The sequence below is a fragment of the Salmo salar genome, chromosome ssa02, assembly GCF_905237065.1.
Source record: "Salmo salar chromosome ssa02, Ssal_v3.1, whole genome shotgun sequence".
NCBI classification, from domain to species: Eukaryota; Metazoa; Chordata; class Actinopteri; order Salmoniformes; family Salmonidae; genus Salmo; species Salmo salar.
In genome coordinates this window covers 55,369,586-55,394,568 of record NC_059443.1, presented here as the reverse complement: position 1 = coordinate 55,394,568, position 24,983 = coordinate 55,369,586, and the positions used below count along the sequence as shown (strand labels likewise).

General features: G+C 42.5%; 1 protein-coding gene across 1 annotated transcript; it reads left to right on the top strand.

The window, feature by feature from the left end:
• Positions 1-34: 34 nt before the first annotated feature.
• On the top strand, positions 35-20,475 carry LOC106588551 (snaclec alboaggregin-D subunit beta-like). Its single transcript, XM_045713259.1, has 3 exons — positions 35-226; positions 690-788; positions 20,116-20,475. Exons 1-3 carry the CDS (start codon positions 35-37, stop codon positions 20,473-20,475), a joined length of 651 nt encoding a protein of 216 aa, XP_045569215.1.
• Positions 20,476-24,983: the final 4,508 nt, after the last annotated feature.

Genomic DNA, 24,983 nt, shown 5'->3' with positions numbered 1-24,983 from the left:
GAAGTTGGATGAGGTGGAAGTCAGGGCCTTGTGGATGGAGAGAGACCTTGAAGAGACATCTCATCAACTGAAGGGAGAGCAGAGCAGGGCCTCCCAGCTGGAGATGGCTCTGAAAGGCAGACTTAAGATCAGCGAGGAGTCTGAGACCAGGGCCTCCCAGCCGGAGAAGGAGATGGGAGATATGGAGGCCAGACTGCAGGGCGAGGAGAGCAGGGCCTCTCAGCTGGCCAGATGTCACGCCCTGACCTGAGAGAGACTGTGTATTTCTCTATTTTGTTAGGTCAGGGTGTGGGGTGGGCATTCTATGTTTTGTATTTCTTTGTGTTGGGCCGAGTATGGTTCCTAATCAGAGGCAGCTGTCTATGATTAGGAATCATACTTCGGCAGCCTTTTCCCACCTGTGTTTTGTGGGTAGTTATTTTCTGTTTTGTATTTCGTTACCTGACGGAACTGTTTGGCTTTTCGGTTTGTTCCTTTGTTCTAGTGTTTTCATTGTTTAATAAACCATAATGAACACTTACCACGCTGCGCTTTGGTCCCCTCTCTACGACAGCCGTAACACCAGAGCTTTGAATGACGAGCAGAACGCCTGTGACGAGCTAAGGAGTGAGCCAGGGAAAATGGAGAAGAAGCGTTAGCTGGAGAATAACTTGGCTGAAAGTGAAACCGTCTCGACTATCTGCACCCAGCTGAGGAGGGAGATCCAGGCTAATGTGAACAAAGTGGAGCAGTGGCTGGTGCAGAGGATCTCCTTTGAGCAGCTCAAGGCTGAGCTGGAGGGCAAGATGGCAATAATGAAGAGAGGCATTCTGAAAAAGAGCCTGGGGCCAGCACCGAGCTGGCCACAAAGCTGGGGAAAGCGGAGAAGGAGATTGGCAGACTCTGGCAGCCCAGCGGGCAGTCTGAAGAGGAGAAATCATTGCTTTGAAGATTTGATTGAGATAAACCAAAGTAATTTGTTAGGTAAAGAGTTAGCCTGTTTATGTTAATTGTGCCACAAGCCAATGTGTGATTATAATGTGCTATACTTTCTTTCAGATGCTCAGCAATAGGAGGGGTGCTGCTGCCTTCAGAAGATGATTAAAGAGAACATTAAAGGCCCAATGGAATCAAAAACCCAAATTCCCTGTGTTTTGTACTGTCACGACATGGTCCTTTCTGGGTGTAGGGTTCTAGGGTTCGTGCAGATAACCAAGAATTTTACAACGTTCAGATGAGACTGATAGAAGGTAAAGAATAATTAATGATTGACTGCTATTGATATAAAAGATCTTCAGGTCTTTAAGAGTGGATTCGGAAGATAGCCACTCTATATAAACGAATGCTTCCGTGGTGCCCCGGATTCCTAATGAGTTAGTTATTGCCTGATTAATTTAATCAAACAATTAAACGTTAGGTAATCAATTTGAAAATAGTACGTCATCTCATTTAATCATAGTAAAGACACAACAGTACATATTTCCACACTATGAGGTTAGAAAAATACTATGAAATTGTGACAATTATGATAATGACCTTTTAGTGTAAGAGCTGTTTGAAAAGGCTGGCTGAAATTTCAGACTGTTTTGGCCTGCCTGGTTACATCACCAAGTGGTAGATTAGGTCATAGACCAATAAGAAAGAGTTCCAAACCTCTCTGCCAATAACAGCTTTTTCTCCCCTTCCCTACTCAGACCACTCTCAGGAAAAATTCTTGCTTGAGAAATTGCACTTTGCCTAAGAAGCTATTTTTGTTTATTTATTTACCGCCCCACCCCACCCCCACACCCTTTCTTCTTATTGGGTCTGGTATGATGCATTTTTTCTGTATTAAACCAATAAAAAAATGGATGAAGCAATATGCTGCGTTTGTGGTTTCATTCATCAAGTCTTGACAACCCTATAGCCATACTTCTATGTCATTACATTTCATAAGCTACAGTAGTAGTAGTAGCTACTGAGTACGATCTGTTCATCTTCACTCAGTAACATCAGTCTCTCATTCTTTAATGAGAGGAGAAGATCAATTCATGGTCAGTTATATAACAGTGACCGTGGGTCATCTCTAGAACATTAGGTAATCTCTAGAACGTTATGGCCTAGGCTACTTCTTGGGCTGACTGGTTGGAGTGTTCCCAGGAATCCAAATGGAATTCAAAATTCTATGTTTGCTACACATTCTGACCATAAGAAAAATGGAGAGAAAGCTATTTTCATTGGTTAGGCATTTAGAATATCCAGTTATATAACATTATTCCTGCACTCAGAGAGATCATGCGTAGAAGCATAGCAGGTTCATAGCAGGATAGCCTATTGCGTTATGTATATTTTATCCATTTGTCATGTAATCTATGAAATTAACTAAATAATTCATATAGTAACTATATTTTCCTGTAAGGGAACTTCTTTTGTTGAGTGCATCATACAGCAATCACATTGCACATCCATATCACGTAAGCAATTGTGAGTAAAACTCATGCCAAAAATAGATCACAGTTCATGGAACTTCTGTCTCCTGTAAATTCTAAAAAATAGCCACTAGATGGAGCCATACGCCATTTTATGTAGAGAACTTGTAAATGAAAAAGTCCTTCTAAAGACAGTTGTTTTGATGATTGACAGATGGACCATTGAAATTGTTGTCCCTCTAGATCACGTGATGCCATAAGAAAGACTACATAGAACTACTATCGTCCCAAGAAGATTGCCAGTTCTGAGATCAGCAGCACTAGCCCTGCTTCATCATCATCATTATCATCATCATCAACACCAACATTTACCTCTGTTCAACAATCATATCAATAACATTTAATCATCACAGAATCCCTTCAATAAGGTAAACTTTGGAGTGAAATTAAAAAGGATCAAAACAATGATGTTCCCCAAAGTCAAGAGTTGCCGACTAAACTAGAGCAAAGCCAGAGCACAGCTCCATTGATTACCATGATGCATTGCATGCCTCTCCTCTGCCTTTCCAATTCAACTCTAATCATCATCGGGGCTATGTGTGAAAGGGGTGGTTGTGGTGGAGCTGTTTACTCTTTGCTGAACGTTTTGGGGCTGACTGGGTGTCTGTCTGTCTGCCTGTAGCTGAAAGCGCTCTCCCTCCCTCTGTGGAGGCCAATCATCAGTGAGTGAGTGATGAGGAGCGTGCCTCCTTTGATCCCTGCTTCATTCTGGGCACGGGGCACCCCCTCCTGTCTGCCATTACTCCTGTCCTGCAGATTAGAACATTAGAACAGAACAGCAACCTTCTGGAACAGACTGATAAAGGCCCCAGGGTGGGTAGGATCTTTCCCAGCGTGGACAGGGATGGTTTGTTGTGTAGCTGTAAACCTCATGGAACCCTTGGCTAGTTTCTATAGCTAGAAAGGACTAACTAGACTAACTAGAATGAACCACTGGTCACGTTGGACCAAAAGAGTTACCTGTATAGCTAACTGATCAAGTGAATGTTCCGGTCTTCAGTTGATATAGTATTGCTAGTTACTGTACAGTGGTCTGAGATGTGTTCCTTCCGGAACTCCAATTTGAGCAGCAGCAGCTGAAAAATGAGCTCCTACAAATATTGAAATTTACATGGTTTTTAGAGTGAAGTACATCGGAAAAAAGCAAAAGAAAACTGCAAGACTGAAGAGGAGAAAAAACAAGCAACAAACAAAGAAGATAGGCTTTTGAAAAATAACTATTTTTCATAAAATTGTAGTTATCTTAGCTAGCTGAATTGTTTACCAGTTGCTAAGCAGTTGCTAGGGACTCTTTTGGAAGAAGCTAGCTAGCTAACGAAGAACAACAAAGAATATCTAGTTAACAGAAGAAAAGAAAGAGAAAATCAGGACAGAAGAAAAAGGATATCAAAGTGAAACAGTTCTCTAAAGACACAAGAGACAATAATACAAGAAACAACACTTCTGTAGCTTGTCAACTATGTGTCTGTCTATCCCTGTTCTCTCCCCTCTGCACAGGCCATACAAACGCTTCACACCGCGTGGCCGCTGCCACTCTAACCTGGTGGTCCCAGCGCGCACGACCCACGTGGAGTTCCAGGTCTCCGGCAGCCTCTGGAACTGCCGGTCTGCAGCCAACAAGGCTGAGTTCATCTCAGCCTATGCTACCCTCCAGTCCCTAGACTTCCTGGCGCTGACGGAAACATGGATTACCACAGATAACACTGCTACTCCTACTGCTCTCTCTTCGTCTGCCCACGTGTTCTCGCATACCCCTAGAGCATCGAGCCAGGGGTATATTTGATACATTATGAATATGGTATTCAGGTGAGGTTATCTATGAGATTATCGGTTTACTGTTGTGCGCACCGTTGTGACCAAACTACGCATGAAAGGACCATTGATTTTTTCATTACAAGTGTGTAATGAAAATGTGTTTCTTGCATATCCCAACTCCCCCTGGGACACCTGTAGGGAGTGGGGTCACAGCCAGAGTCACTATTGTCCTGCACCCCTGGAGCAAATGGGGTGAAGTGCTTTGCTCAAGGCTACAGCGACACATTTTTCACCTTGTCAGCTCCATGATTCGAACCAGCAACCTATCAGTTACTGGCCCAATGCTCTAACCTCGAGGCTCCCTGTATGTGTGTGTGTGTCAGCAGAGAGAGAAAGTGTGGTTGTAAAGTTATTCACTTTTCATGGGGCAGATGGCACGGTGATAAATAATTGTGGTGCAGCAAAGAGGAGGCTCTGGGGAGGGAGGGAGGGAGGGGAAGAGGGAGGGAGAGGGAGAGATAAATAAATATGAGAGGAGTGGGTAGAGACAGAGAGAGCCACATGAGAGAGAACCCAGCTAGCATATAACGTTCTGAGAACCATATATTACTTAGAGCTTGGTGAGAGTGTGGTTGTCCTATGGTTATTTTGCATACAACCTTCCCACAACTTTCTGGAAATTTAACAAAAAAACATTATCTACATTAATTTAACAGAACGTTTCCTAAAAGTTCAAACATGTTTACATTTAATTTCAATTTGGGTAATGTTCTAGGAACATCCTCTCCAAATGAATTTGACATTGATAATGTTGTCAAATACTTCAGAGAACGTTATGAAACAACATTCTTCTGTGTGAATTTTAGTGCTTCAGCATAACGTTTCCTACAGTTTTCCATATGGTTCTATTTAGTCATGTTCTCACATAGTTCGGTGAACGTTAAGAAAACTTTTCAGAAAAACCACAAGAGAACTTAAGTAACATTCTAAGAATGTTATTGAAAAACATATACATTCCGTTGTCAGCATCAACAAAACTCTCTTAAGTGTGTTCAGGTGAGTTGGTCAGAATGAGTGCTTGTTACCTTTGAAATGGGGTCTGTTTGAATAGACTAAAATGAACAGCTTTGTATGAGTAAAAAGAAATATGGCATATTAGTTCCATCCTAGAGGCGCAGTGGACTAATTCCATGGCTAGAAAACAGAAAGCATAGCTTAGAAATTCGCTGATGCTGTGCCACAATAAAGAAAAAAATGTATTCGCATGATTAATGCCTAAGCAAATGAATTTCCATCTGTGCTTGGAGTTCAAAACAGTTAGCCCAAACTAAGCTAGCATTGTTATCAAAAAAACTTATTCAGACATCATTTTTATTATCTTCAAATAACCTATAACTTCCATTCAAAGAAACTTTCAGTGAACCATAGTAAAACATTCTCAGAACCTCCCTGCAACCTAAACATTAAGGTTCCCAGAACAGGGAACTGTAATTCATTTCCGTTCTCAGAAAGTATTTTTTTTCCCTCAGTTTTACCAGTCAGGAAACGTAGGGCTTCGTACCCAGAACCAATGGAAAACCAAAAACATACTTTCCCACAACTTCCAAAGAACCAAATGTTCTAGCTGGGAGCACCCCCACCCCCCACACTCCACCCCTCTCCTCTCTCTGTTCTTCCATCCCTCCATATCCCAGGCTGTATGGGAAAATCTATATCAGTAATCTCGGGAGCTGACATGTCTCATGTCTCAAGCTCCCAGCTCACACGACAATCTCAGTCACTGCCATTTATAGATAACTTGCATCCTCCTTTCCTCCCTCCACCTCCTCCTCCTCCTCCTCTCCATTCGACCCTCACGGAGGGCGAGGCTGATGAAGACAAACGACGCCTTTCAGTTTTCCATCACCATCTGCTTCCCAGGAACAGATGAGGTGGAAAATCCCTGGGAATTTCTTCCCGGTATTCCGTACGGGTCTCGCTCCCGCAAGCCTGGAATTGGATGGGATTACAAATGGGGTGGGAAAGCTGTACAGGCTTTGGTTGAGTTGTCAACCAATGTGAAATTAACCAAATATTTCACCATGTCACATGATTTAGGTAAAACAAGTGGGTGAAAAAAAGAGAAAAATTCTCATACATTGATGACTTTTTGCAAATCAGTTTTCCACGCTGATTCAACTTCATCACAAATCATTTTGTTGAAATGACGTGGAAATAATGTTCCTTCGATCAGTTTTTGCCCAGTGGGTCTGCTTTTGAACAGCAGAGGTTCTTACTCCAGCTGAATACATAAATACATTAATGAATTAAGCTAACTTCAACAAGGATAGGACCATTTTAAAAGCATCCCAAGTACGAGGCTTCACATGTAACTTTCAATGTATAGTAGTCTGAATTATTTCACATATCACACATACTGATACTTGTAAAGTAGACGCATGGAAGGAATACAAAACAAGAGAAGTGTCTACCAAGGAAATATAAACCATACAACCTGATGACTGACAGAAATAGAGCGCTAGATAAATGGTAAGTAATCAAGGTAGTAATGATGATGGGGCGCAGGTGTGCGTAGTGATGGGTTGCCAGGTTCACGTAATGATGGGTTGCCAGGTTCGGCGGTAAGTAAAACCGGCAACGTTGAGCGCCGGAGCGGGGCAGTGGGAGTGGACGTGACAATACTGTACAGATTGACATAATGTTCCACTATACACTGCAGTATTCGTGGCTAACTCATACTAATTATTTTGCAGAAATACAACCATACAACGCCCAGAGGGTACTGGTGAAAAATAGGGTGTCATTTCGGATTCTACAGGTTTCATGCAGTACAGTGTCTCTGGAATGCTGTGTGTGTGTGTGTGTGTGTGTGTGTGTGTGTGTGTGTGTGTGTGTGTGTGTGTGTGTGTGTGTGTGTGTGTGTGTGTGTGTGTGTGTGTGTGTGTGTGTGTGTGTGTGTGTGTGTTACGAATTCTCTGCTGGTGACTTTTATCAGCACCCCACATCCTTTCAAGTCTACGGGTACCATAAACCGGCCTCTCAAACGCTCTCTGCCTGTGTGACCTGGGCCCTGATTGGTTGCTGGGGCAGTGGCTAGGGCAGTTGCTAGGGGGTCCAGACACCGTTCTACTCTTCAGGTCAGACACTGTTCAGTCTCCTCCCAACAGTGACAGACAGAGCAGCAAGGCCCATCTGTCTCGCACAGCAACATCTAGACTTGTAGATCTGGACTGGTGGGATGGTGGGCGTGCCCAAAGTGAGTTGTGTGACATTTGTATATTGTCCTTCATAGTTAGTTTCCACTATTGCCTATTGTATGTTGCCTCTGTGTGTTCACTATGTTCTGTAATATGTGCAGGTAGCGTGTCCTTGTATACAGTCCTCCCTTTGTTAATAGCTTTGTGACTCTACTTGTGCTATTAGTTATTGTGTTGTGTACAGTGTATTCATTACCCCTGTTTCCTGTCCATTATAGAACCACCATTTCATTCCTGTGTGTGTCAATCAAGTATCCTTGTGTGGAACTCTGAGGTTGCCTCATTCCCCTCTCACCAGGGGAGGTGCTAGCGGGTCACGGATCAGCCCAGAGAGTCGTTCTCTTTCATTAAGTGTGTGTGTGTGTGTGTGTGTGTGTGTGTGTGTGTGTGTGTGTGTGTGTGTGTGTGTGCTTAGCTACACCTCTACTTGAGGACAGAATGCCCTTCAAAGAAAGCAGTCTATTTCACTTAGCTAGGCACCTTGAGCCACTAACACAGGCAGCAGCCCTGAAACACAGCAACCAAGCCAGTAATTACTGCTTCACTCCTCTCTCATTCATTCCGCTCTCTTTCCTTCCTCTCTTTGTCTGGTGGTACGGTCTCCACACAAAAGAGTAGCTCAGAAAAAACAACCCGGCCTTACAGTGAGGGAAAAACGTATTTGATCCCCTGCTGATTTTGTACGTTTGCCCACTGACAAAGAAATGATCAGTCTATCATTTTAATGGTAGGTTTATTTGAACAGTGAGAGACAGAATAACAACAAAAAAATCCTGAAAAATGCATGTCAAAAATGTTATAAATTGATTTGCATTTTAATGAGGGAAAGAAGTATTTGACCCCTCTGCAAAACATGACTTAGTACTTGGTGGCAAAACCCTTGTTGGCAATCACAGAGGTCAGACGTTTCTTGTAGTTGGCCACCAGGTTTGCACACATCTCAGGAGGGATTTTGTCCCACTCCTCTTTGCAGATCTTCTCCAAGTCATTAAGGTTTTGAGGCTGACGTTTGGCAACTCAAACCCTTCAGCTCCCTCCACAGAATACCCATCCACGACCCATTTTCAATGCCCTGGCTGAGGGAAGGAGGTTCTCACCCAAGATTTGACGGTACATGGCCCCGTCCATCGTCCCTTTGATGCGGTGAAGTTGTCCTGTCCCCTTAGCAGAAAAACACCCCCAAAGCATAATGTTTCCACCTCCATGTTTGACGGTGGGGATGGTGTTCTTGGGGTCATAGGCAGCATTCCTCCTCCTCCAAACATGGCAAGTTGAGTTGATGCCAAAGAGCTCCATTTTGGTCTCATCTGACCACAACACTTTCACCCAGTTGTCCTCTGAATCATTCAGATGTTCATTGGCAAACTTCTGACGGGCATGTATATGTGCTTTCTTGAGCAGGGGGACCTTGCGGGTGCTGCGGGATTTCAGTCCTTCACGGCGTAGTGTGTTACCAATTGTTTTCTTGGTGACTATGGTCCCAGCTGCCTGGAGATCATTGACAAGATCCTCCCGTGTAGTTCTGGGCTGATTCCTCACCGTTCTCATTATCATTGCAACTCCACGAGGTGAGATCTTGCATGGAGCCCCAGGCCGAGGGAAATTGACAGTTCTTTTGTGTTTCTTCCATTTGCGAATAATCGCACCAACTGTTGTCACCTTCTCACCAAGCTGCTTGGCGATGGTCTTGTAGCCCATTCCAGCCTTGTGCAGGTCTACAATCTTGTCCCTGACATCCTTGGAGAGCTCTTTGGTCTTGGCCATGGTGGAGAGTTTGGAATCTGATTGATTGATTGCTTCTGTGGACAGGTGTCTTTTATACAGGTAACAAACTGAGATTAGAAGCACTCGCTTTAAGAGTGTGGTCCTAATCTCAGCTCGTTACCTGTATAGAAGACACCTGGGAGCCAGAAATCTTTCTGATTGCGAGGGGGTGAAATACTTATTTCCCTCATTAAAATGCAAATCATTTTATAACATTTTTGACATGTGTTTTCTGGATTTTTTTGTTGTTATTCTGTCTCTCACTGTTCAAATAAACCTACCATTAAAATTATAGACTGATCATTTCTTTGTCAGTGGGCAAACGTACAAAATCAGCAGGGGATCAAATACTTTTTCCCCTCACTGTATATCATGTAAGTTAACTTGGAAAGGAATGGAAGAGAACTAGTTCCAAATGAAATAAATGAGGTACTGATTTGCAGTTATGTTGAGCTGAGCAACATTTATCAAATGATGCTCATGACACAAAGACTGAGACGCAGGTGTCTACACAGCACAAAGGTACACTCTTTACCCTTTCAATTAGGCATAGGTGTTTGGCTTAGAGGGCCAATGCACTTTTCATGAGACATGGGTTCAAACCCTGTCAGTGTCTCACACACACACACGCACGTGCGCACGACAGAGCAGATGCTTAGAGAGTGTGCCAATGATCCACAGAAGAAGAGCTAATTGGAACAGGCTTGGGTGGTGGGATACGCTGTTGTTCCAGAAGACCAGGATAAATAACACTGTAGAACACAGCTGGGATGGAGAGAGAGAGAGCATGGAGAGAGAGAGAGCATGGAGAGAGAAAGAGAGGGTGGAGAGAGAGGGAGAGAGATAGAGAAAGAGAGAGATGGTGGAGTGAGAGGGAGGGAGAGAGACAGAGAGAGAGAACGAGACAGACAGCGATAGAGATGGTGGGGAGAGAGAGAGAGACAGATAGACAGACAGAGAGAGAGAACGAGACAGACAGAGAGAGATGGTGAGAGAGAGAGAGAGAGAGAGAGAGAGAGAAAGAGAGAGAGAGAGAGCGAGAAAGAGAGAGAGAGCGAGAAAGAGAGAGAGAAAGAGAGAGAGAGAGAGAGAGATGGTGGAGAAAGAGAGAGAGAGAGACAGATATAGAAAGAGACACAGAGAGGGAGTGGGTGGAGAGAAAGAGAGGGAGAGAGACAGAGAAAGAGAGACAGACAGAGGGGAGATGGTGGAGAGAAAGAGAGAGAGAGAGCGATGAGAGAGTGAGAGAAAGACAGAGAGAGAGAGAGCCCATGCTGAGACACTGCCAAGTGGGCCAGTGCAGTTAACTACGTTGGGATTCTCTCTCTGTCAGCACTGTCTGGACCTCGGCAGCAGAATCTGTGTCAGGCTTATTCATGCAGATGTAATATTATGTATCTCATACAATTCTCAACATGAGATAATGCATGTATTATTTTGTCTCAGGTGGGTGTTGATGTTGGCTTCTTTTGTTTGCCTTTCATTGTGTGTATTTGTACGGTAGCATACAAAGTAACTACAGGATGCTCAAATGGTCCAATCACACTCACCAAACAATATAGCCAGTTAGAGAAAGACACCTGACTTCCTGAAAGATTGCACTTGAGACATGCCGTCTCAAATGCTTCTGTTATTACCTAGTGTTGATCACACAGTAAGAGCACAAATGTACTGAATGGAGCTGTAGAGAATCAAAAAGAACTTCTCAGGGATACACCACTGAAAACGCTTTTGTGTCAGGCAATCTGGAGGACAAAGGACACTTGCATAAATAAGACATAGATTTGTCTCTTCCTGCCGGCCTGCGTATGAAGTCTCAACCGGCCAGAGATGAGTAATGTTCTGTTAATTACAAGGTAAAATTCAACTCTTCACTGTTGGACTTTTCTCTCTCTGGAAGTGTGAAGGAGTGAAAATTCCGCCCTGACTGGGGTGCGAACTCACAACCCTCCCCACTGCAACGCAACATACTCCAGAAGCATCGTCTATAACACTGGAACTGAAAAGCATTTCTCTATCCTGGGTGACAGTACTTCTATGTCTCAGGAAGGATGCAGATCTGGCTGGTTCTACTGGCTGGTTTGGGATGCAGGGACTTTTTACTACATCCACACTATACACATCCTGTATCACAAAGGCATAGCCAAAACATAAGCTCACCTTACTCCTCTTCTGGCAGCACTTTTAAAGGGAGGCAGCCAATGGGGTGGTCTAGAATAATTCAGTGATCCTGCGCCGCAAATGCACCTGGGAGACGGTGTTACAGACATTCGCCTCCTGCTACAGACTTTTGTTTAATTGGCTGGTCTCCCTCGGCAGACGACATATGCTGCAACACCACGAGATGTAGTGCGGCGTTGCCAGTTCTCTAGACCCTAACCACATTACCCGATTGTAAACAGTCGTAGAGCAATTATACAACTAGAAAGCAGAACTAAAAAATGTACATTCTCATAGGAATATCACATTCTCATAGGAATATCACATTCTTATAGGAAAAACTATTCACTTTGATTGTGGCCGTGAACAATAATTGATTGATAGGTGGAGTATGCTGCCCATGGACATTGCCTTTAACTTGTGAGACATTTTAATTATGAGGGTAAAAATGTTTGATTGACAGGTAGAATATGCCCGCACATGAACATTGCCGTTAAAACACAATCCAGTCGCATGATTGACTGTAATGACTGCAAAAGTATTCTATGTTAAGTGTCAAGTTCTGGAAGGAGGAAACTCCTGGCAGTTCTTCACTCCACTGGGCAGATATGAGATTCATGAGAAGGACCAGAGATGGACGCACATATAACCCAGCATAATGGCTGGGCGTTAAACTGCACAGAAACAGTATTGACAGGGACGGGATGGGAGAGAGAGACGGGTGGGAGGTGATAGATCTCCCTGAAAACTGTCAATCAAAGCTCTGTAAGATCAGATATAAATCTCTCCAAATCGATGGACTGGGGTTAAACATCTGCCTGGCTTTGGTGGGATACAGCTGCTGCATTCTAAGTAGTTTGTGTGTGTGTGTGTGTGTGTGTGTGTGTGTGTGTGTGTGTGTGTGTGTGTGTGTGTGTGTGTGTGTGTGTGTGTGTGTTGGGGTACTGTAGTTCTGCCTTCCGATCATCTATCTGGTTCTTTGATAGAAAAAAATGCTAGAGATCAAATGTTTTATGAGGCAAATATACAAAATGTCACCTTTTATTTGAGAGTATTTTCATACATTTGTTTTACCGTTTCGAGATGAATGCACTTTATGTATCTTGTCCCTCCATTTGAAAGTGTCATAAGTATATAGACAAATTCACTTTTATAGCGTATTACATTTAGCTAAAAAGTGTAGTATTTCGTCCCATATTCCTAGCACACAATGTCTACATCAAGCTTGTAACTCTACAAACTTGTTGGAAGCGTTTGCTTTTTGGATGAATTTGCATAATCCGAAACAAAACCAAAACAAACTGAAAATGCATCCACCAAGTTTGTAGAGCCTCAAGCTTGATGTAGTCATTGCTGGCTAGGAATACAGTAGCAAATACTAAACGTTTGACTACTTTAAAACACTATAAGTGAATTTGCCCAAATACTTCTTCAAATGCGGGGACAATATACATAAAGTGCTTTCATTTCTAAACGGTAAAACAGATATGTATGAAAATACCCTCAAATAAAAGGTGACATTCTATACTTTCGTCTCATATGAAACGTTTGATCTCAAATCCAAAATGTTGGGGTATAGAGCCACATTTACAAATGTTAGCTTCACCGTCTAAATAAATACATAGGAGAGTGTATGTTGATAAAAATGATAGCCAAATGCTTGGGTGGCTGATTGTACATAATGATTGTGTTATTGGGTTTAACTTTAAAGCACTTTGAAGCACACTTTCAAAGTGAGTGTGTGCTTCTTCTTCCCATTTGTACTCAAACTGAAAAATACTCTGTTGTTCCACTTATATTCCACTTATATTCCACTTCAGTGGAATACATCTTCCATTTGAAAGCTCCAAGTCTAGTCTGTGTCTGTCCAATCCAATGTTGATTACAGTCAAATAGTGTTTATATTGATGGAGAAACATTTGAAAGATTAATTGTATTCATTTCTCTGTAGTGTAATCTGTCTGAACAAAGGCACCTCTGGAGTCCCTAGTGACAGGCTTGGCGGCAATGAAACGAATGGGTAGGAACCTTATTCGCCTCCTTTGTTCACAGGCATAAATAGAAGAGTAACACCTGACCCTCTCCCCACTCAATCATTTATAGACCTGGTCAAATTGGATGTTGCCGAGGTACCTTTGAGAGTCAGTGCGTCTCCGAAAGAAGTGTGTGTGTGTGTGTGCACATGCACGTCTCTCACACACTCTCAGAGACACACACATGCATGCACACAAACATGTGCACTTCCCACACGGGCACATACACACAAACGCACACCTGCCCTTTAAACTCACATGATAAGTATTATTTTGAGCATTACCCCTCAGCACATGCGCACACACACACACACACACACACACACACACACACACACACACACACACACACACACACACACACACACACACACACACACACACACACACACACACACACACACACACACACACACACACACACACACACACACACATACATGCACATGCAGACATACACCCACACACGAACACACACCAGTGATTTAACCTCACATGCGAAGTGCCTGTACCCGTAGTGGGCCATTCAAGGAGATCTGCTCAGCCCCAGTCAGACGGGTCATTTAGAAAAACAAACAAATGGCCAGGGTATGGTATGTCACCATGGTAACAGTGACAGCTAATGGGATTCTTCCTGCCTGGCAGTTATACCACTGTGATGGACAAAGCAGGTGCATTGACAAAGTGTCAGAGTAGGAGTGCTGATCTATGATCCGATTCTACCAGTCCATATAATCTTAAACATTATGATCTAAAAGTGAAAACTGATTCTAGATTACCACTTTTACTCTGAGACACTTTGTGATTATGGGCCCAGAAGAAAAACTCTCCACTTTTGATTCTGTTTTGACGCAAAACGATCAATTTCACTAATACATTATCTGCAACAGGGACCGTCCATCAAATTGACCTTTGAAAAAGATACATTATTTTGCATAATTGGACATTTAATACAGGACTAACTACTTGAATTGCCACCAATTAAAAATCCCTGTAGAGCTGTGTGGTTGGTATGGCAACATCAAATCAAATTAGTGGGGCACTTTAATAATCAGATTTCAGTAAGGCGTCGGGCAGCCACACTAGTATAATTAAAGAATATTTGAATTCATTACTACCAGTGAGCCACTCAGATACAAGAAGAACTAGTGAGGGCAGACTTCTAATCTCGACTAACAGTGTAAAGTTAATGGATTATCCAACCTTTTCTAATAATATAAATGTTTCTAATGCTAAGGTCTCCTTGTGTGTTGGCCTAAACGTCAGAGTTTGTTGCCTTGGCAATCACCTCAGGTTGGCGTTGCGGCAGCACCCTCTGTGAGGCACACTTCCTGTCTAATAACCTCATGGAAGAGGTGCAGAGGTCTCTGATTGGTTGATTAAGCACTGAATGGCGCTCTGCTGCCTCCTTCTGCCCACTTACTGGGTTCGATCATCACTAAGTGTACTCAGGTCCGTTCTGTAAGGGAAGGAGTACAGCAGAGAGGTGCAACCAGTTCCTATTAGTGCCTGCTCTCCGTTGGACCCTCGGTCATAACCTGTTGTTCACCTCCAATGTGTTCGCGTCAAAGACGCTGTTAGTTATTAGCACCCCAATTGACACGGTCAATATAGAACTCGACACGCTAGTAATGGAAATGCACAAACACTCGTAATTGGCTCATATTCAGCCTCGCTGTCAGAACGGTAATTTTCTGGGAAGTACATATTAGAGCCTAATAGAAAAGGCATACTGTATGCTGCTTATATGAGTATCATAAAATAGACAGAATTGCTTATCTCCAATGACTCACTGTAAAGTTAAACCTAAAGGAGGAATAGGGCTGTGTTGAAAGTAAGATAGCTCTCATTGAAAAGTTGTAAGAGCTTGTACTGTACAGTATGTGTACTTTTTCACTGTGGTAGGAACATTTTTACAAGATAGGACATGTTTAAATTAAAATTGTGTTTTTTGATCATTCTTATTCAAATTTTATTAGAATTTGAGAGGAAACAAATTTGGACTATTGAGATGCACCCTATTCTCTTCCCACTCACTGCTGATGGACAACAGGTCAGTATAAGGCTCTCTGCAGAACTCCTGAGCTTGCGCCCATGTTTTGTCAGGCATAGATGTGCTTCCCAGATACCAAAGAATTTTGATTGTCCCAAGATGAGTCTTTCATCAGTTTCTTGTCAAATACCCCCCACACACTGGACATGAGGATCACTGTGGAGATGGTCTTCTCCATTGCGGTGTTGTGTTCAGATGGGTGGTGTGAAGTAAAGTGTGTCTGTTCTGCTGTGTCTGATCCGTCTGATGATTTGACTGATGAGTGATGAGGATGAGGCTGGTCTGTTGGAGGCACAATGGACCAAGAGCAGAACTTTACATTTCTTAGTTGTTTTTGAGACAGGCTGAAAGGAAAGTTCCTTTGCATGCTCATTCAAACATGCAAATCTAAAAACACAAATGGTGTTTTTTCCCTAAACAAATTCCCAGTCCGATGTCTGGAAATGTGACTGATGCAGCGGGTACACAGTGGGTGGAAAGTTTGAACCGATGTGTGCAAATTAAGTGCCGAATTTTGAATGAGGAGCAACAGTCATGTCTTTTCATGTCTTCCTCCCAAACAAAATTGTATGGAAAACCTGGCACATGCAAAAGTGGCCCGAAAAAGAGTTCTGAAAGTTACCCAGGTGAACTAGCTCAATGATAGTTTAATTTAAAGACAATCTGACCCAGTCAGGTGAGCTCTTTCAACAGCAGGCAAACAAAGTTGCGTAGCTAAGTGGTAAATAATAACTAGTGTTGACATAAAAGTGGAAACCCAGATTAGACACATGTATAAAAACTTGAAGTGTCTGCTAGGGGCATCCAATCATTACCAAATATGGTGATGAGAGGAAGTGCAGTGGCAAGGAAGAGGCAGAAGATGTAGCAAGATTAAGCTGGGATGACATTTTGCAAATGTTCTCACGAATGACACATCCTATCTCAGTACAGTTTACTGTTCAAAACTAAAATCTAGTAGGAATAGAGCCACCAAGTTTTATAGACTTGACCCTTTGCTAGTGCTGAACGATTAATCAAATATATATTTATTTTACATAGGTTCAATTACTTGAATTCCATTTACACTGAACTAAAATATAAATGCAACATGTAAAGTGTTGATTCCATATTTCATGAGCTGAAATAAAAGATGACTGCAGGAATGTCCACAAGAGCTGTTGCCAGAGAAATTAATGGCCATTTCTCTGCCATAAGCCGCCTCCAACATTGTTTTAGAGAATTTGGCAGCATGTCCAACCACAGACCACGTTTGTGTATGGCATCGTGTGGGCGAATGGTTTGTTGATGTCAACGTTGTGAACAGAGTGCCCCATGGTGGCAGTGGGGTTATGGTATGGGCAGACATAAGCTACAGAAAATGAACACAATTGCATTTTTATCAATGGCGATTTGAATGCACAGAGATACCGTGACGAGATCCATTGTCATGCCATTCATCTGCTGCCATTAACTCATGTTAGTGCACAACCCCATGTCGCAAGGATCTGTTCAAAATTCCTGGAAGCTGAAAATTTCCCAGTTCTTCCATGGCCTGCATGCTCACTGGACATGTCACCCATTGAGCATGTTTGGGATGATCTGGATCGACATGTACGACAGTCTGTTCCAGTTCCAGCCAATATCCATAAACTTCACACAGCCATTGAAGAGGAGTGGGACAACATTCCACAGGCCACTATCAACAACCTGATCAACTCTATGCGAAGGAGATGTGTCGTGCTGCATGAGGCAAATGGTGGTCACACCAGATACTGACTGGTTTTATGATCCACGCCCCTACCTTAACGTTTAAGGGTTCTGTGACCAACAGATGGATATCTGTATTCCCAGTCATGTGAAATCCATAGAATAGGGCCTAATCAATTTATTTACATTGACTGATTTCTATATATGAACTGTAACTCAGTAAAACCTTTGAAATTGTTGCATGTTGAAAGTGAGCTCAACGTGCCGTTTCTCTAAAGAGAAATCATATCAAGCACGAGATCAAGAATCAAATCAAGAACGAACTGTGGGAAGCTGTAGGGAGTTGTAGTTTTCAATAGGCAAATATTCAACCTAGGTCAGTGCAGAAAATGTGGTAATTAACTACAATCACCAGAATCCACTGCGCTTATTCTTCCTGGCCCCGTGCACAGACCGCATGAGAGCGAGATGAATGTACAAAACACAGCGACGAGAGGGATAGAGACAGTTTGTGAGGTAGCTCTACCCGATTGATAGTTGTAGTAATCTTGATAGAATGCCTTATCTACTTTGAAGAACTACTAAAATAGTGATTTTGTTAGACAGCTCTGCAGCATGGGCAGCTATGGCAACCGAATGATTACGGGCTACACTTTTCGCTAGCCAAGGGGAGCTTGGCTAGTTGTGGAGCATAGAGATAATTCTTACCCATCTACACACAATACCCCATACTGATGAAGTGAATTTGTTTTAGACATTTTGCACATTTATTGAAAATGAAATACAGAAGCATCAAATTTACATAAGTATTCAAACCCCGGAGTCAATACATGTTAGAATCACCTTTGGCAGTGATTACAGCTGAGTCTTTCTGGGTAAGCCTCTAAAAGCTTTGCAAACCTGGACTGTACAACCTTTACACATTATTCTCTTGAAAGTTCTTCAAGCTGTGTTAAGTTGGTTGATGATCATTGCTAGACAGCCGTTTTCAAGTCTTGTCATAGATTTTCAAGACAATTTAAGTCAAAACTGTAACTAGGCCATTCAGGAACATTCAATGTCATGTCGGTAAGATATTCTGTCCTACTGAAAGGTGAATTAATCTCCCAGTGTCTGGTGGAAAGCAGACTGAACCAGGTTTTGCTCTAGGATTTTGACTGTGCTTAGCTCTATTACGTTTCTTTTTATTTAAAAAAACCTCCCTCGTCCTTGCCGATGAAAAGCATACCCATAACATGATGCAGCCACCACCAGGCTTGAAAATATGAAGCGTGGTACTCAATGATGTGTTGTGTTGGATTTGCCTCAAACATAACGCTTTGTATTCAGGTCATAAAGTTAATTTCTTTGCAAATTTTTTGGCAGTTTTACTTTGGTGCCTTATTGCAAACAGGATGCATGTTTTGGATATATTTTTAATTCTGTACAGGCTTCCTTCTTTTCACTGTCACAGGGAGTGACGTGTCACAATTTCCGACCTATCCAAACAAAGAATCAATTTAATCTGCCTCTGAGCGATGGAGCCCAGCCTGGGAGACGGCAATTGTAGTTTTATCTCTCTGTGATATTCTCAGACGGATTTAGAGCTCTCAACATGAAAAAAATACTGAATCATTTTGAAGAAATGAAACACAGCTACTTTCTCTTGGTCACAGAGGGTCACTTTGTGCGTAAACCGAACCGACCTTAAAAAACACTAATCACTCAACACTTCCCTTCGCCAGAGTTTCTAAAATTGTTGTCGTTTAGCTGGAATCTAAGAGGGAGAATTCAAGTTCTTGCACACACGCACTTCAGAGACGTTCCCTAACAGAAATATGCAAATACAGTACATGCTAAAATGGTCCAATTGGATTTCGCTAGCTCTTGCTTGGCTCTGCCCACCTCCTTGGTTGTTCTGCCCACTGTGTGGTCCCCATTGTAAAAGGCCCATCTGTCCCATCTTGAGTTAGTTAAAGGTCGATTGAGATAATTTGTCGATTGAAAGTAATTAAAAAGCGTGAATACAATTACATTTTCCTCTAAATCAGATCCTATTTTTCTATGATTCTAGGCTATTTTGCTCAGGCAGTCGGGCAGGGAGGAACTGGCCGGGGTGTCAATGGAAGACGCTCCTAAAGCAGTGGCGCTAAACTAACAACTGTTACTCCTCATTCAAAGTTATTCATGTTATTTGCACAGACCTCAACCTTTTCCATCCATTTTCTACGAGCAGCCTTTTCATGTGTCAGAGAATTTGTTTGACAGGTAGAGACACAACGACCAGGCAAACAACTTTGGCCCCTTATTTAGACTCCTGTTAAACTTTCTCCACCCATCTTCAGTGAGCCCCCCAAAGAGACATAAGTTGTATGTTAGATTTGCCTTCCTTATGTTTGTACAGGTGAGCATATTTGCAAAACAAAAATGTAAAATGTAAAGCTCTTCTATTGGTCCATCATGCCTCAAAACAGACCAGCGTCATCAGTCATAGCATCAGACAGAGCAGAAACAGCAGAAGAGACACACTTCACCTCAAATCGGAACGCAACATTGTCATGGAGAAGACTGTTTACACAGTGCTCCTCATGTCCAGTGTGTTGGAGCTATTTGGGGTGACAATCGATAGGGGGAATCAACCATACACCTTTGTATCTGGGAAACACATCTATGTTTCTGCTGAGAAAAACTGGTTACACGCTCAGGTGTTCTGCAGAGAACATTACACCGACCTGTCCTCCATCAGCAGTGAGTGGGAACAGCAGCAGCTACAAACGGCACCCGGTGTACGGATTCATAATTCCACCTGGATTGGTCTGTACAGAGAGCCCCAAAACCTAAATGGCTGGAGGTGGTCAGGAGGTGGATACGCAACCTACCTTGGTGTCTGGGACAAGGATCAACCAAACAACGGGCCTAAAGAAGACTATGGTCTAATTAAAAGGAATAGATGGCATGATGCGTTTGTATACCATCAGCTACCCTTCTTCTGCTTGAAGCTGATCGTGGTGAGGGAGAGCAAGACGTGGGAGGAGGCTCTGGAGTACTGCAGGGAGCAGCACACTGACCTCACCAGCCTGGTGTCTGAGACGGAGCTGCTTCTGGCCCAGAGGGAGAGCAGGGAGACCCAGACCACCACGGCCCACTTGTGGATGGGCCTGCGTTACCTGGCCAACCACTGGCTGTGGGTGAACGGGGACCCAGTGGTGTACGAGGCCTGGCCCCAGGGTGGACAGCATCAGTGTCCCGCCTGGAACCTCCACTGTGGGGCCATGGCAACAGCGGGAGCATGGGAGACCCGGGACTGCCAGGAGAGCCTCAACTTTATCTGCTACTGAAGACCAATTCCAAATTGAAAGATAACCTTAACTTCCTATATCCTTGATAGATTTAGCATTCTCTCTTTATTTCTAGATAGTTCATTGTTTTGCATATGTGATTTCTGCTAATAATTTTCCTACTATGCATATTGTCCTTATAATTGTTGAATCACTTAATCAATTTGATAATAATTTTTGTTGTGAATAGGCCTATTCATGAACTTTATAATTGAATTGCTTTATTAAATGTTGACTTGAATCAACTTTTTAAGTGATTCACTAGGATTCCACTGATTTGTAAGTTGGTACCCCAACTAAAGTGCCGTAAAGGACTTATTTTAGTAGGGCACCAAACAGACTAAAATAGGAAGGGACTACCTGGATTTGTCCAATAAGAACCTCTTGTTCTGTTGAAATGTTGTTATTTTGTCCAAAATGGAACCACTTGTTTCATATTACGCTGAAAAGCATTTTGCTACAGTGTGCTCCAATGAATACGACCCAGATGATTGCAGGCCATAGAAGGACCGATGACTAGAACCCATCATTTTGTTTATTTATTTTCCCTTTTGTACTTGAACTATTTGCACATCGTTACAACACAGTATATAGACATAATATGACCTTTGAAATGTCTATAAGCCCCTTAAATTGAATTGAAATGAAATAAAAATTGAATTGGTACCCAGGCTAAGGGTATAAATCAACCAACCAGCCTCAGTAAAGGTCCTGCTAGATACAAGTTAAACAATAAGCTCAGGTCATTTCCCCTTCTGATTATACACTGACTAGAGCAGTGTTTCCCAACTCCAGTCCTCCAGTACACCCAACAGCAGACATTTGAGTTGTAGCCCCGGACAAACTCACCTGATTCAACTCATTGAGGGCCTGATGATTAGCTGACAAGTTCAATCAGGTGTGTCTGGGTCTACAAAAAAAATCTATTGTTGGGGTACTTGAGGAGTTGTGAACCGCTGGGCTAGATAAAAATGGAATGATCATTTTCCAAAGGCAGCCATTTAAATTCACAGTAGGGGAGCTCTCAAGATTAATAAAGTGTAAAATCACATTTCAGAGCACAGTGTGATCGAGATGATGGATTCACTTTAGCTAAAGGTAGGTGGAGGTACTCACCTGGGTGATGTTCATTAGGCACAGGAATTAACTATCTATCCAATAAAAAATGCTCATTTTTGGTTTCCGTTTTGGAACCATGTGCCCTAATGAACACAGACTACCTCTTTCTAACACAGACTACAATAGAAACACAATGAGAGATCGAAACATGGTTCTGGGTGCAACGAAAACAACTTACTTAACGACATCCATTCTGACGGCATAAACAAGATAACTAAATCAACATCCTTTGGTGCTGAGGCCGTTTTTCTAACTATCCACGTGTGTGGTTGCCTTGGGAAGAATTACTGTTGAAGTTGATTCACTGATACGCTATAGGTGACAGGGGCAGGAGATTGATACGCCATTGTTCGATGATGAAATGATGATGACAAATGGCCTCTTTTTTCCCCTCAGAGGGGAAAACAAACGTATGTTGAAAATTGCATTCCAATGGCAAATTAAATGTGAGATTGAATTCTCCAATAGGAGTCTGTTTGACTGATGTGGGCTTGTGGCGAAAAAAGAGGTGTTACTGTGGGATATTTAATGGGAAAACGTCATATGCAAATGACGCTCCTGCCGGGGCGGTCAGTCAGTCAAACAACACAAACACATACGCACACGCACAGAGCCAGACACAAAGAAAACAAACTATTTAACTATGCTAATCCAGGTTATGCTAATCACACGCTAATTAGAATAAAAGAGACTGCCTGTTGTAACATGTGTCATCTCTCTGGGAGGAAAAGACCTTCAAACAATAAAAACGGAACTGCACTGCCAAAGGTTGAGGTAAATAATCAAGGAGATAAACAGAACACGATACATTCCCCGTTTCCTCCTGCGTCTCAGGTGTGTGTGTGTGTGTGTGTGTGTGTGTGTGTGGTCTTGTTTTGCTGACCCAATGGGGACATTGAACTGTTTGCACACCTTCCGTATGGGGACGTCATGACTAACTGGGGACAAAATCTTGGTCCCCACAAGGCGGACCATTGGAACTGATAGAAAATGGTAAGCTAATATGCTTAGTGTGAATATCTCATTATTTGGGTTTGGTCCCCAGAAGGTGGTTTTTCGGTCACGGTGTGTGTAAGTGTGTATCCGGACAGCGCCCCCGTACCTGGGTTTTGGGACTGCAGTGTGCATATTTCATGAGGGGACACCTTCATTTGCATAAATCTTGCATATTTGGGGGACTTGTGGAAAGGGTATCAAGGACCTTGGCTCCGCCTGCATTTGCATAACATTAGCATATTTGGGGGACTTGAGGAAGGGGTATCAAGGAGGACCTTTCTCACTTTCAGGTCATCAAAGCTGATGTGTCATCCAGCCCAAAACCTATGGTAAGAACTTTACTAAAGTCATAGATCAATATGAGTTTCTTTTTTCTATTTTCACATTTACTATTTCACTTTCACAAATACACATTTATAGTCTAACATCAATTGCACTGGAATGCAGTGCACTTGTTGCATACATCAAAAGTTAACTAAATATACAATACATTCAAATATATTAAATAAAAACATTAGCAATAAGAACTCAGTAGTTAGGCTCTTGTGGGCTCATTTAGTAGCCCAACTAACGAGGGTATTGCGCTTCTCCTGAAAAGTTCAGTCCTGCATCTGACCAGAATAGGATGTTCAAAACTAAACGTTACACCTATGGCATTTCCTGTGTGCTCTCTTATACAGTAGGTCCCCAGATGTATACAATGCATTAGATCACATTTTTGGCCAAAACCTGAGTTGATTTGAGGGGATTTTTCAGTGTTTTAAAAATGTTGATTATGTGTCAGCATCCAGGGGGGTGTCAGTTTCTACAAAAACAGTCTCTTAGTGCGTAGATGTCTGTTGCTCAAAGGCAAAACAGCAGTAGGTAGTACACAGGGACATTGAAGCCGGTAACCCATCGGGCTTCAATATCCCCGTATACTACCTATTGCCGTTGTGCCCATCAGCAAGGCACTTTACAACACACACATCACAGGCTGATTAGCAGGACAGGGGCTCCAGACAGTGATTATTCTCTGTAATAATTGACTAGCACAATGCAATAACTCCTAATGTTTGTATTTTTGTGTCTGCTAAGGACGACAAGTTTTTGCCAATGAATTCCTGTATACAGTAGGCCCCCAGATGTAAACAATGCATTAGATCAGGGGTCGGCAACTAGGTTTGGCTATGGGCCAATTTTGTTTCTGAGCTAATAGTTGGCAGGCCAGAACATAATTAGTATAATAACAGCCCAATTCATAGACCTATATAACACTACAAATTTTACAACATTTTTAACACCTGCTGGTTAGTAAATTAATCAATTCGATGTCAATAACATCATCATTTCGATCTGATTACACTGATAAAATCACCAGTCTATTAAATTTGTATTTTTTAATTCTCTGTGCATTCTTATCATATTTCTTGTTTCAACAAAGCTGTTAGCAAATTATTCGATCTTAGACGTGCTTATGAATCAAAGCATGGTACTTTCAAAAGTTACATTTCCACTCAGAGGCCTGACTGACACAGAGAAATGTATGCGTCAACTGCTGGCTACTCGTCCGTTGCTTAACCCAACAACGGAAGGTCACAAGTGCTTCCCTAAAAGCTGTCAGGGTTTAAACATCTTGTCTTTTCAGAAAGTGAATAGCAAATTCCATTTTATGTCTCCTCGAATATAGAAGGCTGCAGCTCAGCCTCATAGTCATAGAGACGATCCTTATGGCGGCAGAACGGCAAAGACCGGCCTTGGCTGTAGGTCAGGCAGTATTATACACTATTCGGATGAGATTCGATTTACTGGGGGAGGTCGGGTAATGTAATTATGTGCACGAGCACGAAACACCATATCTGTAATTTTTGTCCTGTCTAAATCTGCCATGTCAGTCATTTTTAATTCCAACCAGAATAGCCTAATGTTTTTTTGGTCTCCTGAAAGTACTAGTCCCGTGCGAATCGACATCAAGTTTTATTTATCACATGCGCCGAATACAACAGGTGCTTACTTACAAGCCCTTAACCAACAATGTAGTTCAAGAAATAGAGTTAAGAAAATATTTACTAAATAAAATAAGTCCGATTTCGCAGACACATCTCCCCCCGCATCAGTATAGAAAGGGTCCCTAACAAACTGCCTCAAAATGCATTGGGGCGGCAGGTAGCCTAGTGGTTAGAGCGTTGGACCAGTAACCGAAAGGTTGCAAGATCGAATCCCCGAGCTGACAAGGTAAACATCTGTCGTTCTGCCCTTGAACAAGGCAGTTAACCCACTGTTCAGGGGCTGTCATTGAAAATAAGAATTTGTTCTTAACTGACTTGCCTAGTTAAATAAAGGTTACCAAGTCACCTTTGTGGGGAGACTAAACTCATCAAATCTTGTTGCAAAGTTCGCTTTCAGTTTAACTG

Coding starts and splice junctions, on each gene's coding strand:
- LOC106588551 (XM_045713259.1), top strand. CDS start 35: ATGGAGAGAGACCTTGAAGAGACATCTCATCAACTGAAGGGAGAGCAG. Junction 227..689: donor AGAGCAGGGCCTCTCAGCTG/GCCAGATGTCAC, acceptor ATCTGCACCCAG/CTGAGGAGGGAGATCCAGGC. Junction 789..20,115: donor CTGAGCTGGAGGGCAAGATG/GCAATAATGAAG, acceptor GTATACCATCAG/CTACCCTTCTTCTGCTTGAA.